The following is an 18,127-nucleotide window of genomic DNA, read 5'->3' on the forward strand; positions in this document are numbered from 1 at the left end:
TGGCTTGTGGGAACGGGCCACTGCCAAAGGCCCGTGGGAAGCAGCATGTGGAGCCAAGAGTTCCCAAGAACTGTGAGTGGGAACAGCATCAATGAGGCTCAGAGCATCCCAGAGCTGGGGGACCTCTGGATAGATAGAGAACCTACTGAAAGTCTGGGTAGACTGTAGGTTCACATGGAGGAGATGATGTCTCTGGCGACCACTCTCTAGGGCAGTGGTTCTCACTCTTCCTGATGCTGCAACCTTTTAATACAGTTCCTCATGATGTGGTGGCACCAACCATGAAATTACTTTTGTTGCTACTTCATAATTATAGTTTTGCTACTGTTATGAATCATAATGTAAACATCTGAGTTTTTGGATGGTCTTAGTGATCCCTGGGAAGGGAGTCATGATCCACAGTTGAGAACTGCAGCTCTAGGGGCATTATAGGAGGCGTGTGTGCGTGTTCGTGTGTGCATGTGCCTTCCAATGTGAGAATGGAACCCTTTTCCTAGTTAGACCTAAGGTGCTGAAACATGGGGGAAAACCTACCTCATCTTCTCCCCTGCAGCAAATGCCTGGGTTATGGCAGATCTAACCAAGCTCCCAGGGCTCAGTAGATGATGGTAATGGATTATCTACTTTGGTTGATGGAATTGATATGACCACAATCTCTCCAAACCACTTGACAGACCCCCGAATGGACATATTTCATGGGTAAGCCACAGCTCAGGCTGGAGAAACTCCCAGAAAAGACATGCACAAGGTGCCCAGCCATACAACATAATCAATATTTAAACAGGACCACCATCCAACCATTCCTTGGAATATCTACGAAGGTTCCTTAGTTGAGATAGGTACAGGTACCAGGAACCCCACATTTGTCTCCCCACCAGGGAAGGGCCAGCCGCTTCATTTCTTGGCAAGGATTCCTGAGCAAGGACTTCTCATCTAGGCATGCTGACCTGAGTCTTCATGTTTTCCAAAGCTGTTATGGGATTCAGCAACACCTGGATCTACCTATATTCCCTAGACTCCCAATGTTCAAAGGATGATCTGATGAGAAGAAACGCACTGAGAGACTACCACCATTGTTAGTTTTCTGATGACTCTAAAGTAGGTGTCAGAGCTGGACAGGTGCTCCATGGCCCTGAGGTGCAGAACCAGTTTTGAGGGTAGTTAACAGGAAGCCATTATTTGGCCTGGCAGGAATGGAAGTTCTGCAATGGAACTAGGGAATGGCTCCCCCGGGGGCTGCTAGTGTCATTCTTATAGAGACCACTCATCTCTGATGGTGTCAGGGGCTAACCAGACCAAAGAGCCTGGAGACTGGGACTTTTCTTATCAGAGGAGAAGCAAGATGAGAATCATCCCCCAACCTCACCCCAAGCTACTGAACATAGTATTTGCCTCCCAGGATCCATACAAGAAAAGGCTGTGCTGTGTACTGCAGAAGTCTCATTACACTTCACTTCACCAAAACTTGTCCCTGGAACGGAAAGCTAGCTAAGGGGACAGCTAGGACTATATGGGACCTCTCAGGCCAGCTCAGGAGGGCCAAAGAACATTCTCTTTGACCTTAAGGACAATGCTCTTGACAAGTTATCTTCTAGGAAATCTTTGGTCCTCCATATACTTCATAGGAGGCCTCTGGGGTCTTGCAGATTGCTTGGTTCTCAGGGAGGGGGAGTTGCTTTTGTTGTATCCAGCCCATCCTCTGGTTTACTCTAAAGACCTCGTGAAAAAAAAAAAAAAAAAAAAAAAAAAAAAAAAAAAAACTAGAGACACCATCTAGAGAGCTCAAGAAAACTGGGGAATGATGGCAGTTTGCAGGGGTTAGAGAACTGAACTAGCATTAAGATCCTCTCTAGATCCTAATTTTTGCAAAATTAGGAATAGGAGAGGACCTTCTGGCATCCCTTCCCGTTCCCACAACAGCGCATCAAGAAACCAGGAGGCGAGGCTCTGGGGGCTGCTTTTATGGGGACGACCTGACAGAGGGCATGGTCCGTACAAAACCAGGAACAATACATACATATATATATTATATACAGAGACGGGGGTCCTCCAAGGGCGGGGCAGGAGCGCTGCCGGTCAAAGCCGGAAGTACATCGAGGGCCCGCCCACCCGGCTCCGCCCCCTCCATCTGCCTAGGTGAAGTGCAGGGGCCGGGCACTATAACAGCCAGCTCTTTCCAGGGAGTCGGGGCACGTCTAGGGGCGGAAGAGAGGGGCAAGAAATACTGATTGATGGTATGGTCTATTTACAGGGGACTAGGAGAAACCGAAAAGGATAGAACTGAATTGTTAAAAAGAAGAAAAAAAAAAAGGCAACAGAAACTTAGGCTTTGGGCAGGGGTGGTATGTGGAAGTGGCAAGAGATGGATTCTGAAAGGGGAGGGTACCTGAGGGGGTCTCACCTCCCTTGGTCCAAGCCCCAATTTGGGGTTAAAGTGGGGAAACTGAGTCAATTTCACTTAGAAAGCTGGCTGACAGCAAGCAGCCCTGTTCTCCAAAAATATGAGTAGTAAAATTTTCCCCTTCAGTGAAAACATTGGAAAACAGTGGGGGTGTGGAGGAGGGGAAGCTGAGTCCCGTTGATGTTAATACAAGGCTTCCAGGTGTGGCCCAAAGCAGGGCCTAGCTCCCCAGGGAGACCTCTGCAGGCACAACACCTAAGCTGACCTCCTTCCCTCCTGACATTCCTAGGCTTGACCAAGGAAATCCCCCCTGCCCCTGGAGTGGCCTCAGGGCAGTTCCAGGAGGAGGCCTATGGCTGTTTGGCACCTGGGAGAGGGGAGGCACAAGGAGAAGTTGAGGGTTGTTGCCCTTCTTAGGAAAGGGGAGCTGGGTTCCAGGTGTTCTGGACTTACCCTTTTCCCCTAATCCCACTCACCTCCCCCTGAAGGATACAAGAGATATCAGTGCAGGCCCAGGCCCAGCCTCCAGCTCAAGGGTGGGCTCTATCCCTTCTGGGACAGGGAGCAGGGGTGAGAGATTTTGAGGCAACCCCTCCAAGCAGGAGGCCAGAATGCAACAGACAGCACAAGGATGGGGAAGAGGAAAGGGCCAAGAACGGAGAAATCTCAAGTCAAGAGGCCCAGGAGCCATACGGACCCTGTGGGCAGGGAGCAGCCTCCAAGTGGTGAGATGCTGGGAGAGCCCCAGTTCCACTCTGGTCCAGAGACACAGGCTGGAGGTTATAAAGTCTGGCAGTTTGGTCTGCAGGTCCTTGTGTCCATCCACCACCCAGGCCAGCTCTTAGCTTCTCTCGGCCTCTGTGCCTCAACCCCACACAGGGCAAGGCCACTCTTCCAGCCAGCATTGTCTGCCCTGGCCACCCTAAAGGGGCCTGTAATATGGGCCCTCTGGTCCCTGAAGCTGGGGGAGGTGGGGTGGAGGTGTAGGGGAAGTCGGGGCACCTGTCCCCAGGCTGGTAGGGGTGGGGCAGGGATTGAGGACAGGGGTTGAGGATAGTGGGAGGGGATTATTATTGTCCGGTCAAGGAGTTATTCCTGTTAAGTAGAATTGGAATTCCTCAGTGTTTGCAGGTTTCCTTCCAGTTCTGAGATCTAAAGAACAAAGAGAGGAGGCATCAGGCCTGACCACTGAGCAGAGATCCTACACCTTCACCCCCACCCCAGGCTATGACCTGAGCTCCTAGCCAGCACCACAATCCCTCCCAAACATCATCGACTGAGTGAGTACTGGATTCCAGTTTCCGTGCCACTTCCTCTGTAGGCTGCCCAGGGCTCTACCTTGTCCAGAAGTTTGTCCATTTCCTCCTTCCTGGCTAGCTCCGACTCTTCCAGTACCCGACGCTGGGCGGTCTCTTTTTTCAAAAACTCGATCTCCCTGAAGACAGGCAAGGAACAGATGGTGGGTTAGGGTGTATGGTGTGGCTTTGGTCCAGGATGAAGGAGGTTTTTCAAGGCCTCAGAGCCAGTGTCTGGTACCCCATCACTGTGCCCTCTAACTCTGTGTTCACTGTCTCCCTCCTCAGTTGGAGGAAGGCTGGGATGGGGACTACCACTAAAGGCCTCTCCACCTGCCTGGGCCCAGACCCAAAGCTCTTGACACATACTTTTGCTGGTAGTCCTTGATGAGCCGTTTGGCCTTGCTGTACTTGCGCTCCAGGGCCTGATACTGGGCCTGAGTCTCCCGCAGGTGCTCGTCCACAGCCTGGCACAGGCTCTGGGCCTCACCCCAGTAGCCCTCCAGCTTCTCCATCCGTTCCTTATTCTCCTCCACGCTCTGCTCCAGCTGGGCCTTCTCTACCCGCCAGCGCCCTTTCTCCTGCTCCAGACTCTGCAACTGTTAGAAAAGAGCAGCCCTGGGTTGGAGGGGACCAGAGTAAGCCCCTCGGAGACCACAACCTCTAAGGAGTCCTCCACCTGGGTGTGGAGCCAACTGGCCCCCAACTACTAGTTCTCTGAGGCTGACCTTAGAGTTCTGCTAGAGGCAGCAGCAGGCCACGAGTCACCACCAATTAGCAACTGAGAGGACAGGAGTGCCTCAGGGCTAGTGAGATGGTAGATATTGAAGACGGTCACCACCAGCTCTGCGCCCTCTGCAGCCCTGGTGTGCTGACCAGTCCTTATCCCTGAAGATTCTTCACCAATCCAGCTTTTTTCCAGCTCCCAGGAGACTGTATTCCTCATAGCTCAGTCTGCATTCTTCTGTCTCAAGACACAGCACCACCTCCCACAGGACCTCCATGCAGAGCTCCAAATTCTGAACTCCTGCCACACCCTGCACCTAATCTAGCCCTACCTCGAAGCCTTTCAGAGGCACCATGTCCCAAACCGCACTCTTCCCTGGTCTGGAATCTCCTCTCTTCACTTGCCTGGTGGAAGGTGCTGCTGTCCCATTGCAGTCCCAACACTCAGTCTCCAGGTCCTGGTTGTCCTTCTGTCTTACTTGCTGCAAACACCTTGCGCTTTCTAAGCCTAGACACCTCAGGCCTTCCTGCAGACCCCCACACTTGCCACAGGGCCTTTGCAAGGACTGTTCCTTCTGCTAGGAATGGCCCATCTACCCTTCCTTGTACACCTGTGGTGTTATCAGTTTCCCAGAGACGCTGGGACTTCAGTAGGGCAGCATCCCCTGCGCTGCAAGCGGATGGGGTTCTTCCTGATCTACAGGCTCAGTGACTCTTCAGGTAGTTACAACCGTTAACAATATACAGACTCGTAAGACACACAAGGACAAGGATCAATTCTGCCTTTGCTTATTACTGTGCCTGACATGGTATTAGCTGTCTAGAAGTTACCTTAGATGTCTGTCAATTGAATGCCTCTCTGCTTTCTGAGCCTGAAACCACCTGTGACCCACCATCTGCTTCATGCCCTGAGAAGACCCCCAAAATGCAGTCTCACTTGCCCTTCCTTCCCGTCCCTGGCCTGTACTCTGACTCATCCTGACAGGCTCTGCCAGGGCCTCTAACTAGTTTGTCTATTCAAGTCTTTCTTACCCTTCCCACACCTGCCTCCATTTCCTAGGTGGTGAACTTCCAAAAATATTCTAGGGTCCACAGCTCCGTGCCTATAGAGCCGAGGCTACAGTTCTTGAAGGGCAACGTCTACACGATGTCATTTCCTAGCTTTCCCACCAGCCAGCTGCCTCTTCACCTCTCCCAGCAGGAACAGCTACCATCCCCTGCCAGGCCTCCTCCCAAAGTCAGCCTGCAAGCTCCCACCCAGACACTCCTGCTCTGCCTGGATGCCCTCCTCCACCTATGGAGAAGACACGTATTCCTGTTGCACTGCATCTTCATGGCCCCTGGAGATTGGTTTCTCCTACTATCCCGGAAACCCCGTGGGAGTTGGGACTCCTTCAATATATAGAAAATCTGTGTGTCTACAATGCCTGGGAGCGTGTGGGTACCCAATGTGCTTGTAAGCATCTGGTATGCATGTACAGTAGCCATGCGTGTTACCAGCTGGTGCTGTTAGAACCAGCAATGTGTGATGCTGGCCCAGGTAAAAATGTGCATGTCCTTGGACACTATTCCTAAGCCAGGTGGCCTGAATGGTGGTCATGTTTGTATGCTTCTGTGACCTCAAGGGCAGAGTGGGTCTACCTTCTCAGGCCAGCACCTCTGATAGAATCAACCACGGGTATCTGGAAATCCTATCTGTGCAGATGGAGTGTGTAGGTGTCTGAGTGAATGGGGCTGAGGATTCAGGCTGGCATGTGTCACTATGTGCACCGCTGTGTACTCGAGGGAGTCAAAAAACTTCGATCTTATCTCAGGGCCTGGGCAGAGTGGACGTGTGCTGAGTAACACAGACATCAAGACTAAGACTTGGTTCATCAACATGGATTTGTTGATACTAACTTCTGACTGAGCACCGACCCTGAAGCAGGATGCAGATTTCCTGTATCTGCTGCAGATTTCCATGTATTGGCACAGTGGCTTCTAATCTACACAGCTCTATGCTGTTATACCACACCTTATGCATGAGGAGAAAGAGACCCAGTGAATGAATAGGGTAGCAGATGGGCCAGAGCTCTTGGGCTCTTAATCCTGATATCCCGGGTCTCACAGTAGCCCATGGTGAACTGTCATATGTAAGGGGGTGCCAGAGCTCCTTCCTCCAGCCCTTAGCCCAGCTCTTCAGCATGCGCGCGCGCACACACACACACACACACACACACACACACACACACCCTCACCTTCCGTTTCAGCTGCTGGATTTCCGCTTCTGTGACAGCATGCTTGATCTGGAGCTGCAGACAGAGGGTGGCACTCAGCTCCGAGGGCCAGCTACCCACCTGCCTTCACCCACTGCCCAGGGCCCCTCTTCCAACCTCCTTGAACTTGTGCACCAGCTTTTCGGGCTCCATCTCCACGGGGGACAGCGCATCCTCATTCTCTGCTAGTTCAAACACCTCGATGGCCATTTCGCCCCCTGGGAACGTTGGGCTCAGTTCTTCATCTTCGTCAGTGGCATACTCTCCTGTCTGTGGAGGGATGCAGGCAATGTAGGTCCATCTAATCCTACTCTCCTGTCTGTGGAGGGATGCAGGCAATGTAGGTCCATCTAATCCACTTCCCTCAGCAACCCGGCTGCCAGGCCAGAGGCCGGCAGCAGGACGCTCATGTCGGACAGGAACCAATCAGTGAGTCTCCATGGCTAGACACTGGCAACCTGCAGGACCTTTCCATACTGTTTTCTCCATAACTTGGCTTCCTTGGGGATCCATCCTTCTCCTAATCAGGTTCCCTAGATTTGGGGGTCTACCCTGCCCTCAGAGTAAGGACTCAGAATAGATATCCTTCTACTAGATTTCCTTCTAGTTACAGAGAGACAGAAGAGTAGGATTCTTCCATTTGACCAGAAATTCTCTGAAGGGAGAGTCTACTTCTCTCTCAGACCATAAGCTTCCCTGGGGCTTGGAGGGGGTGGTTTGTTGTTGTTGTTTTGTTTTTGCTTTTTGTTTTATCAAGCCTGGAAAAAGTAGAGGCAAATGACTGTGCTGTTTCATCTAACCACCAGAGGGCAGTCATGGCCCTACCTCCTCATCATCCTCTCCATACTGGGCGTATCTCTGCTCCATCATCTCCCGCTGCCATCTCTCCTGCTCCAAGGTCTGCTGAATTAGCTGGGCCACTTCACTCTGTTCTCCAGGCCGCTCCCGGCCAATCATGAACCTGCAGGGGCACCAGAGTCATCTGTCATTCTGGCGTCATCCCAGCCTGTCTACAGCTGGGAATGCCACTACCCTCCTTGTGTGGGGCCCTCCCTCCAAACCTAGGCCTTCCCAGGGGAGGTGAACTGAGAGCCTGAGTCCAGAAGCTGCAGAATTAATAATGAATAGGGGAGCTGGGGCTCTCCCAGGGCTGCCTACCAGGAGAAGCAGGCAGACCTGCTAGCCTTCCTTGCTTCTTTGCTGTGGGAAGGGGATTGCCAACCACACTTTGGGCTGGGCTACAGGGAACATGGGCTCAGGGGCTCCCAGCACAGAAGCTGTTTCCACCAACGAGAAAACAACAACCACAAAACCAAATCAAACCAAAAGCACAGGGGGAGACAAAATGGCCCATCCTAGGGGATGGGGAATAGACCGTAGAGGTGTGTCTTGGGTGCGCTCCAAGCCCCTGGTCAGGAAGGGGCAGGGTGATGGCAACTGCAGATTAGTATGGGGAGGAAACAGTGGGACTTCCAGGCACCAGCTCCTCCTCCCCCAGCCACCCACATCCTGTTTCTCTCCAACACCCTTTCCTGGGGGGCAGCACTCCTCTAGAAGTGGGGCAGGCAGCGGTCCCCAGGTGTCCTGCTGGAGGTGTACACAGACTTCTGCTTCATTTAGTGGAACAGCCTAACCAACAGGATATGGGGTGGGCCTGCGATGAAGCTCTAGGTGGGAGAAGCAAGTTTGGTTTTCAATAGGTGAGCCAGAGGCAGAAGCAGGGAAGGAGAAAAGCCAAGAGAACATGGAGGAACAGGAGTCCCTGTGGTGAACAGCAGCCAGGGAACCAGGGATGGGAAGGCAGGCCTGGCAGGGGCTACAGGCACAATTCCCCGGGCAGGGACCTGGTGCTGAGAAGACTACTTTCTGACTGTTCCTTTGACTCACCGCACTCGGCCTTTGGTGTTCCTAAGCACAGAGGCTGCAAAGCTCTGGGTCACTCCCACGAGGCTCGTTCCATCCACCTCCACCAGCAGATCGTTCACCTGGATCCTAGGGAAAGAGACATTTGCTATAGGGCCATGAAAGGAACAGGAGCTGGGTTAAAGGTGGACTCTTCCCACTGGAAACTCAAGGCTCAGTCCCCACAAGGTTCCCGGAAAAGGCATGTGAGAATAGAGAGCCAGGCAACACAGATACAGTTATCCAGGACCAGGAAAGGTGGCAGGTACACTTCCTGCGACAACCACACTCTTGACTCCAGTCATATTCAACCAGGTGATTGTGGCCTGCTCGGAGCTCATTTTTATACATGACATATGTCACCACCCCAATGTCCACCCAGATGCCTTGGACCCAAGCATGCTCCTCTCCTACTCACACACCAATCCACATCCGCAAAGTTGCACACCCCCAACACAATCTAGCTGTGGGGGTGTCCTGCCCCCCAGGAGCAGAAGATGGAGTGGCAGCCTAGCCTGTGAGGGGATGCAGAAGATGGGGAAGATTTGGATGCCTTCTTCCTTGACTTGGCACTTCCTGGGAGGTTTCGAGCCTCTCGGGGCTTCAAGTGGAAATGGAGAGAATGCCTGAGACAAGCTGTTTTCTCCCTTACAGGCCACGTTCTCACGTGGGCACTCGCCCGTGACGCTCACGTACCTGCTTTGCTAGCAAACAGACGGCAGTGGCCAAGCTCTGGAAGGGCAGGGAAGTGCCAGGAAGGATGCCATCCTTTCTGTCCCTGCTGATTTCGTGCCACCTACGCCACAGCAAGCAAAAGCCCTCTGAATTGGACACCCATGCCTCTAACAACATGACCCTACAGTAACCCAGCCCTTACCACTCGTCCCTGTCACGAGGAGGGGGTGTGGGTATCAACCCTTCACAGCTTTCCTGAGGGAAAGCCTTATAGCTGGTCCCACCTTCCTCCCCGGCTACACACGCAAGAGAAAATCTGGCAGAGAGGAGCCTTCTGACTTACAGAAGCCCAGGCCTCTGGTCATAGATGTTCCGCACAGGCACGCCACACCTGTGCACATATAACGAGCAACCTTGGCTCCAGAACACGGCCACAACTAGCCCAATCCTGTCCATTCCTGGATGCCTGGCTCTCTACACTCCTGCCCCATTGGTTTCCCCTTGGAGCCCCTTCCACTCAGGCTGGGGACATACCGCTCAGTTGGCCGAATGCTAGTGATACATGTATGAGGCCCTGTGTTCACAAGGAACCTTTTATCTCTATTTATCTATTTATTTTTGGTTGTTTTTTTGTTTTTTTTTCCCCCAAGACAGGATCTCACTATGCAGTCCTGGCTATCTGGACCAAACTGCCCAAAACTCAGAGATCCGCCAGCCTCTCCCTCCGCAGTGCTGGGATTACACTACACCTACAAGGAACCTTTTACATACTCACCTGGCCTTGTTAGTTCCTGCCTGGCCTTCAGGTCTTTTCAGTATCACTTCCCCCAAGAAGGGCCCCTCTTCAGAGTGACCAGGCCCTCCTACTAGTTTGTTTGTTTTGTTTTTTTGAGACAGGGTTTCTCTGCGTAACAGCCCTGGCTGTCTTAGAACTCTCTTTGTAGACTAGGCTGGCCTCGAACTCACAGAAATCTGCCTGCCTCTGCTTCCCAAGTGCTGGCATTAAAGGCATGCGCCACCACTCCCGGCTAGGCCCTCCTACTTTGGGCCTTCATATATTCCTCCCCATTCATCCGGTTTGTTTGTTCTGTCTGTTATCTGTCTACTTTACTACACTGCTTGTTTTCTGAGGGTAAGGCCCTCTACACTGACTGCCAGGGCCTGGTACCAACCCAGTGCGAGTTAGGCCCTCAGTATTTGTTAAGGGAAAGAAATTCGAAGCCTTATTCCAGACACGCAGCCTGTGTTCTCCCTACTAGGGCCAACACACCCCCTAAGCCAGTACACACCGTACTAGGTACAGCCGAGCTTCGCACCCCTCCCCCACAGAATGTGTGGGGCCCTGGGGAGGGCTTCCATCTGTTCATGGCTGTCACCCCAAAGCCTGGCACAGCACCTGCACAGCGGTGCTCTGTGAACATCCAAAGACACACACAACACACACAGGCCTCCCAGAGGCTGTTGCCCCCCACCCCAGATGATGAAGGAGGGGGGAAGAGAGTGGAAGGAGGGTGGTACCTGCCATCCCGATGGGCTGCACCACCCTCAGTCACAGTCTTGACGAAGATGCCCAGCTTCTCCAGGCCCATGTCGGCTCCCGCACCCATGCCAATGATGCTGATGCCCAGGCCCTCAGAGTCTGTAAGGCAGAAGGGGGAAAACCATGGCTGGCAGGGATCCTCTACCATATACCCACTGCTTTTCATAAGTACTCCCCAAGCTTAGGAGTCACCTCATGATGGGAAAGAACTATGGTTCCACCCACCTCCCTTTTGCCAGGCTAAGTCCTATGGGTTACTTCCTGCCCTTTGGCCTATCCAACGAGCTGACAGGCAGCAGGGCGTGTGAGGGGTGGCTGGGGTGCGGCAGACTATTGTGAATACAGATAAGGCTGTGTGGCTGGGATAGGGACTGAGCCAGGACTTAGCCCTTAGCCTTTGGTCTCCAATTATTCTCTTCTAAGCCCAGAGTTTTACTGAGCAAACATGGATACCCATTGCCTAGCTACACCTGCACTGCCTGACCCACGGACCTCCAGCATTCAATTATATGACCTTCCCCACAAACACTCCCTGAGGACAGGCACCTCTATCCATGAGATGCCAGGCCTGGGAAGCAGCCAGACTCCTCTCTTCCAGTTCCGGGCTCTGTTAAGTCAAGTGCCCACCAGGCACTATTCATTGTTCCTGTCCAGTGAGTGCATCCATTTCCACTAACGATTGCTGACCCCACTATGGAAGTCCATCGTCCACGGTGACCCCTGTACCTATGCCACAGTGATCTATCTTTTTTTTTTCTTCCTTCTTTTCTTTTTCTTTCCCCACGCCCAAGATAAGGCTTCTCTGTAGCCTTGGCTGTCCTGGAACTCACTCTGTAGACCAGTCTGACCTAGAACTCAAGAGATCTGCCTGCCTCTGCCTCCCAAAGGCATGAGCCACCACTGCCCAGACACTGTGGAACTTTGTAGAATAGCTTTCCCCGACCCTACAATAGCTCCCAATCTGTCTCAGAAGTGACCATGATCTCGCCACGCTCCACGCCACCCGCACATGCACGCATCCTATGCTGAGTGTACCTCTCTGTTCAACCCCACTTTCCAAATGGCTCCTCTTTAGAGCTCAGCTCTGAAGAGCTCACTTTAGAGCGGACTCCCTTGGCGAGGCTCTATCAACACAGCCTCCCTTTCTTCCCAGCACATATGACGGCACACACGGCTAAAGTTAGAGGAGCCATCTCCCTGGGAGCCTGCTTTTACCTGTCTCTGTGCCTCCAACAGAGCCCAGGATCTTAGGATACAGTACTTAGGAGATATGCCCACCAAGTATCATCCCTTGGCAGTACACTGGGGACACCAGTGGCTATTGGTGCGGACAAGGAATGCCAAGAAAGGCAAGTCTAGGTGCTGGAGTCAAGAAGTCTAGCATATGGTTACCCACAGAGGTATCAGGGCAGAGGCTAGCACCAAGGAAGACCCCAGTGTGTGCCTCAGATTGGCCTGGTCTCTCACCCTTCTCCAGCTCCACAGGGAACAGCTCCAACCTCTCCACTCGCTTCTCTAGTTCGTATTCCGCAGAGGCCGCCATGGGATCCACATCCTCATTGCGTCGGTCATAGTCCTCGTTGGAGTAGGTGCTAAATACCTGGGGAGGAGCAGCCCTTAGAGTTCCACAGGAGTGCAAGAGCACACTGGCAGGAGAAGGCCCTTGGGCCAGCTGAGTCACCTGAATCCCCATGTCCGTCCAGAGGCCCTTCTCTTACACTGATCTCACAAGGAATCCAGCTCCCAGCAAAAGGGCTTCCTAGTTCTAGAGCCCCAGGAGCAAGAGCGCAAAAGATCCTTTCCACATGGTACAGTCTGGGGAGGACCACAAGGACACTCCGGGGAGACTGCAAGGTCTGGCTGGGAATCTCCAATACCAGGGCAGGGAGAAAGGAAGAGACAAGACCTAAGAGCCAGACAGCTGAGGGTGGACATAAAGACATCGGAGGAACAGGCTGAACAGAAGACAGGAAGAGGAGGAGGGGAGGAAGGATGGAGAAGACACTGGAGGATGCCAGATGGGGAGGGGGAGGGGTGCAAGAGGGAAGAAGGAAAAGAGGCAAAGGCACCAGGACCCTTCCCTGCTCAGATGCTGAAGTGAATGGCCAGAGAGAGGTTGGGGAGGGGGGAAGCAGAGAGGCGCCTTCTACTTCCATGGAGAAGGGAAGGCCGTTAAATCCCAGGTAGGCCTCAGAGAGCAAGCGTTGGGGAGAAAGTGGAGCCCCTATGGCCCTCCCACACGCCAGAACTATGTCCCGGAAGAACAGTACCCCTGTCCACAGGTAATGGAAGAGTGAGGCACAGGCCCCAAGACTGGGGCCCTAAAGGGACCAAGGATCATGTTCAGTGGCAGTATGTCTGGCCTTGCAGTGCTCCCTGTGCCCCTCTGCTTTTCTCCTTCTAGGTGTCTAACTCTGACCTCTTTATAGGATCAGCAAAAAGGAGTCAGGGAGTCAGGGCTTTGTGGGTACCTCATGCTCATTTGGAGGAACCATGGTGGTGGGGTTTTTTTTGTTTTGTTTTTTGTTTTTTTGTGGCTTTACTGCTAGCTAGGTTGGCATCGTTTGAAGTCAAGTTGGAGGCAGGAGAGGTAGAGGCAGCTCTTATCAGCTGGATGGGCCAGAAGGATTAGAGGAAGACACTGTCTCCAGCAAAATCTGTGCCAGTGCCTCCTCCGCTCTAGGAGCAGCTCATGGGCAACCTGTAGGCAGGTTACTCCTTTGTTGGGGCTGACTGAATCCAAACCTCCAGTCTCATCACAGAGGTACGCTGCCATGGTGGCAGGTAGAGAGGACCAGCCAGCAGCACAGCTGGGGTTTCCATGCTTACCTGGCTAATGCCCTTGACTCTACTGTATCGGGCACTTTCATGCTCGTCCAGCTACTGTGCAGTGGCCAACGGACTGTTCCCCAACATCTGGCCAGCAGTCCCAGCCTTGAAGCAACAGACTCCCAATTCACATGTAATCTATTACCCAAGGTCACAAGGCTTGCTTATCCAGTAGCAGGGCAGCACCGGATTCTAGATGGGCTGTGGTAGGTGGGTCACTAGTGACTTAGTTCCCTATTGCAAAGGTGTTCCAAGCTTTAGGACAAAGAATGCATAAGCCTGAGTCAGCAAACTGTCCTTGTCCCATCTCTTCACCTAAGGCCTTTGGCCTTTACCCTGTGCCCAGAGACAGTGTCCCCCAGCCCTCTCCTAGTCAACCAACCCATCTCCACTTCCCAACACACACTCCACTCTGACTCCCAAAACGCTCTGGAGGCCTGACCTAGGCCTCATCCACAACCTGTTGACCTTTTGCATTCTCCCCACTGTGGGAATCCCAGGCAGGCCTCAGGCTCAGAGGCCCCAGTCACTCTTCCTATCACAAGGCCCTGGGTTCAGCTATCTCCTTGGCTGACAGTTTGGAATCATATCCTCTGTCCTAGCAGATACCCCAACCTCCATAATGGTGACAACTGGGTCAGGGAGGGGCCAAGAACCCTGGTTTCAGAAACTGTGTGGTGGTGGTGGCAGAGGAGAAAAGCCTGGAGCCCTGGCCAGGCTGGGGAGGACAAAAGCCCCCATGAGGCCAAAAGTCAGACACGTGGAGCCTCTGCACCGCCTTGGCTCTCACGCTAGTGGCCAGCTTGCTTCAGAGTCACCAGGGAGTCCGGAGCACTGCTCCAAATCATGTGCTATTTTTTACCAAAAAATCAGGGTAAGGCGTCAGATATAGACAGAGGCCCAGACCACATTCCCTCTCTATGAGGGCATGGGGCGGCTCAAAAACCCCATGGGCATGCGACAACTGCTTCTCACATCCTCCCAACAGCTTCCACTCCTTCCTGGATCCCACCGCCTTCACAGGGAAGTCTTCCAAACCCCTGGGCAGGGAGGGGCGAGAGGCTGGCCACCCTTAACCTTCTGGACCTCTGCTGGCCTGGGGGAAAGGAGGAGGCGGAGAGTGAGAGAAACTTGGGCAGCTTTGGTGTCCAGGAGTAGCTATGGAAACTGCAAGCAAACACAGGGGTTTTGGCTTCAGAGGGCAAGGAGGAACAGGGTCTAGGCCAAGGAAAAGTCCTTGGTGCTATATACTCCCACTGGGGCAGGCCAGGTGCTAGGCTCAGAACTTGGGTAGGGAAGAACAGACCATCAAAGCTGGATGTGCCAGCTGAGCTCACAGGGGAGGGGGGAATGGGAGTGGTCTCCTGTTCTTAATTCTCCCCAGGGGACACCTTCTCTCTACCACCACTACTCAAAGGATCTCAAAGCACTGACTGGCACAGTTCACAAACCAATCACCAATAGTGGTCTTAGAGAAAGGGGGCTCTACTACCCCCCCCCCAAGCAAGCCCCCAGCCTTTTTTAAAGTACACAGAGAATATGGAAAGAGGAAGGATTCCCAAGGCTAGGAAAGTCTGCCAGGCACCTTAGGGGAACTTCCAGACTCACCACCCTCTTCCTGTAGGGCCTGCTCCTTCAAGGACCACATAAGATGCCCCTTTCCTGTGCAACCCTGGATATGGGAAGCTGGCCCAGCACAGACCCTAAGGTGTAGGGTCTCTCCCCCAGCCCCAGGCACATGGCCATCCATGGACCAGCTCATCCATGAAGTCTACTTCCTTCTTTCACTTCTGCAAAGCTGGAGTTGGGGTACTGGCGGGGAAGAAGAGCAGCCTTCCTCTGTATCTTTGTTTGGGGAAGTTCCTAGCTCCCCTCTCTCTCACCCCTTATAGAGACAACCTCACACATCCAGAAGCAGGAAGTGTCCCTAAGCTCCCCACCTTTCTCTTCCTGACAGCGGGGCATGTGTAGGAACAGTATCCCCAGGACGTGTCCCACACCCCTTCAAGCCAGCCAAGTCCCAGCCTCTGGCAGCTTCTGCAAGAAAGAATGTCTGGGGGAGGAAGGGAGAGCAGGTGTCCCAGAGTAGGCGTGGAGCAGGGAGGGATGCTGGGCGGGGTTAAGAACCTGAGGGCAGGTCGCAGCAGGCCACCTTCACAATCACAGACCTGAAAACCTTCCCACTCTGACAAACAGCTGGAAGTTTCCCCACGCCTCCCTCATTGTGGAAACTTCTGGGAACCCGGCTGGGTGGCAGGGGCTGACTCAGCCTGCCAAACACGGATGTCTGGGCGGGAGAGACCACATGCACGTGGCAGGGGCAGCTCTGGGGGCCCAAGGGGGATCACTCACTTGGATCGGTGCAGTGCTGAAATGGATCTTCCGGCTCGGGGCCGGGTCCTCCTCCTCTGAGAGCCCGGGAATCTCCACACACCCTGACTCCGGCTCGTAGGGGGGCTCCCCGTCCTCCTCGTCTTCTTCATCGTCCTCCTCCAGGGCACTGCCCCCAGAGTCCTCCCCGAGTCCACTGTAGGCGCTCACGTCTACCAAGTCCGCTTCCGAGAAGTCCTCCTTCTTGGATTCATCCACCTCCTCAGGTGCCATGTCCGGGGCCCGGCCATTGTCCACCCCCCTCTCTAGCGTCGATACTGACGCCGACACCGCCTCCTCCTCGGGGACCGCTTCGGCCTTGGGTTCCTCGGGTGCAGGGCTGGCTGTGGTGGCCGTGGTGCTGCCATTCTCCAAGGCTGCATGGACGGTCACCTCGGCCTGGATCACTTCCCCGGGTGCCGACTCAGCTTCAGACTCCCCACTTTCCTCAACCTCCACCGGCTTGATCTTGCGCACCTCCCGCGGCTTAGGCGGAGGTCGGGCAGGGGCCACCCGGTGCTGTGGAGGCTGCTGCCCTCCCGGGCCACGCTCCTTCTCGGTCGCGGCATCCCCCGACGGGGCGGGAGGCGGCGGCGGCGGCTGGAATACCCGGGACCGCTTAGTGACCAGCTTCGAGTTGACCTGGGGCGCCCCCGCGGCCCGAGGGGGGCCGGGTGCACGGTGAAGGCCGGTCCTCGAGTCGGCTTTCTCGAAGACCGCACTGAGCTGGCTGACCGTCGGCGACACGGCATCAGCATCCAGCTTGTCCAGCGCCTCGGTGCTGCCGTTAAAGCGCACCACGACGTCCAGCTTCCGGTCCTGCAGGCCGGCGCGCTCCTGCCTCAGCAGCCGCCGCGCCACGGCCTCCTTGTCGCCACCCGAGGCCGCGGGGACGCTCCGTTCGAACAGCTTCCGCGTCTCCTGCAGCCGGGACGGCGGGTGCGGCGGCGGAGTGGGCTGCGCCGAGGGCGCGGGCTTGGAGTCGAAGCGGCTCACGCGCTCCGACACACTGGTGCCCAGCTTGAGCAGGGCACTGTGGTCCACGTTCTCGTTCAGGCTGCTGGCCCGCGGCAGGGACAGGCGCACGCCGCGATCCGACGCCCGTGGGGCCTCGGCCATGCCTGCGCCGCCGCCTGCCTCACCCGCCGGCCCCGCGGTGGTGCCCATCTGCAGGAACATACTTTTGATGCGGTGGACGTTGGAGCCATATTTCTTATGGTGGGCCGCCTTGGGTGTCTCATCGGGCCCGGGCGCATCGGGAGGCTTTAGTGCCTGAATGCCCGCTTCGTAGGCGCTGCGGTGCGGGGAGGCGCTCCGGAGGGGACCCCCGGGCCCCCGAGGCTCCGTCTTCATCATGGTTGGGGGAGCCGGGTTCGCATCCCCCCGCTCCCCGCTGACCCCCTCCAGCAGGCGGCTGGCCAAGTCGGGACCACCGTCCCCTCCCCCCAAAGAAAGAAATCCCGAAAGGCCTTCTATAGAGTCCCCCAGAAACCAAGCTGCCAAAAAACAGTTAACCCTGCTTTAAAAAAAAAAAAAAAAAAAAAAAATCTCCGAGCGCCCTGTGTGGGTCGCCTCCCCCAACCAAGCTGCCAAAGACAGCCAGCCCCCTTCGAAAGCTCTAGCGGCCTGGTGCGGTCGCCCCCACCCAAATTGAAGAAGCGGAGGCTGGCTGGAGCCGCTGGGACCGCGAGCCCAGCCCGCGAAGCAGCGGCCGCGGCACCGGCTCACATCCTCCGAGGCGGTGTCAGCGGCGCTGGCGGCGCAGGCGCCCCCTACTCCGGCCGGGGGCCTTGGCTCTCGGGGTGCCCGGCATCCCCGCGCCCGTGGCTGCTCCGCTGACCCGGGCCGCTCCGCCGCGCCTCCCTCCCTCCCTCCCTCCCCCCCGCGCCCCGAGCCTCGGTCTTTCTCTAGCTCTGCCCGAACCGCGGCTGCCGGAGACCGAGCGGCTGCCCTTCTCGCCGCCGCCGCTGGGGGACTGGTACCACTGGGTCCTAAAGGGATCGGATTTCCGGGGCCGGAGCCTGTGAGCCCTCCCCTTCCCTTCCACCCTGTCGCCTGGTCTCTCCTACTCATAGTTGGCGGACAGCCTTCCGCAGCTTCTCGGACCTTGGCTATTCTTCTTCAACCCTCCCTT

The 18,127-nt window shown here is 55.1% G+C and overlaps 1 protein-coding gene across 1 annotated transcript; it reads right to left on the bottom strand.

Annotated features, from left to right (window-relative positions):
- Positions 1 to 1,946: 1,946 nt before the first annotated feature.
- Ppp1r9b (protein phosphatase 1 regulatory subunit 9B) lies at positions 1,947 to 17,852 on the bottom strand. Its single transcript, XM_034505610.2, has 10 exons — positions 15,976 to 17,852; positions 12,262 to 12,394; positions 10,773 to 10,893; positions 8,565 to 8,669; positions 7,503 to 7,638; positions 6,795 to 6,947; positions 6,660 to 6,713; positions 4,066 to 4,295; positions 3,740 to 3,836; positions 1,947 to 3,553 (listed from the first exon to the last, which is right to left on the bottom strand). Exons 1-10 carry the CDS (start codon positions 17,347 to 17,349, stop codon positions 3,500 to 3,502), a joined length of 2,457 nt encoding a protein of 818 aa, XP_034361501.1. The 5' UTR covers positions 17,350 to 17,852; the 3' UTR covers positions 1,947 to 3,499.
- Positions 17,853 to 18,127: the final 275 nt, after the last annotated feature.

Source organism: Arvicanthis niloticus, chromosome 6, assembly GCF_011762505.2.
Source record: "Arvicanthis niloticus isolate mArvNil1 chromosome 6, mArvNil1.pat.X, whole genome shotgun sequence".
Taxonomy (NCBI): Eukaryota; Metazoa; Chordata; class Mammalia; order Rodentia; family Muridae; genus Arvicanthis; species Arvicanthis niloticus.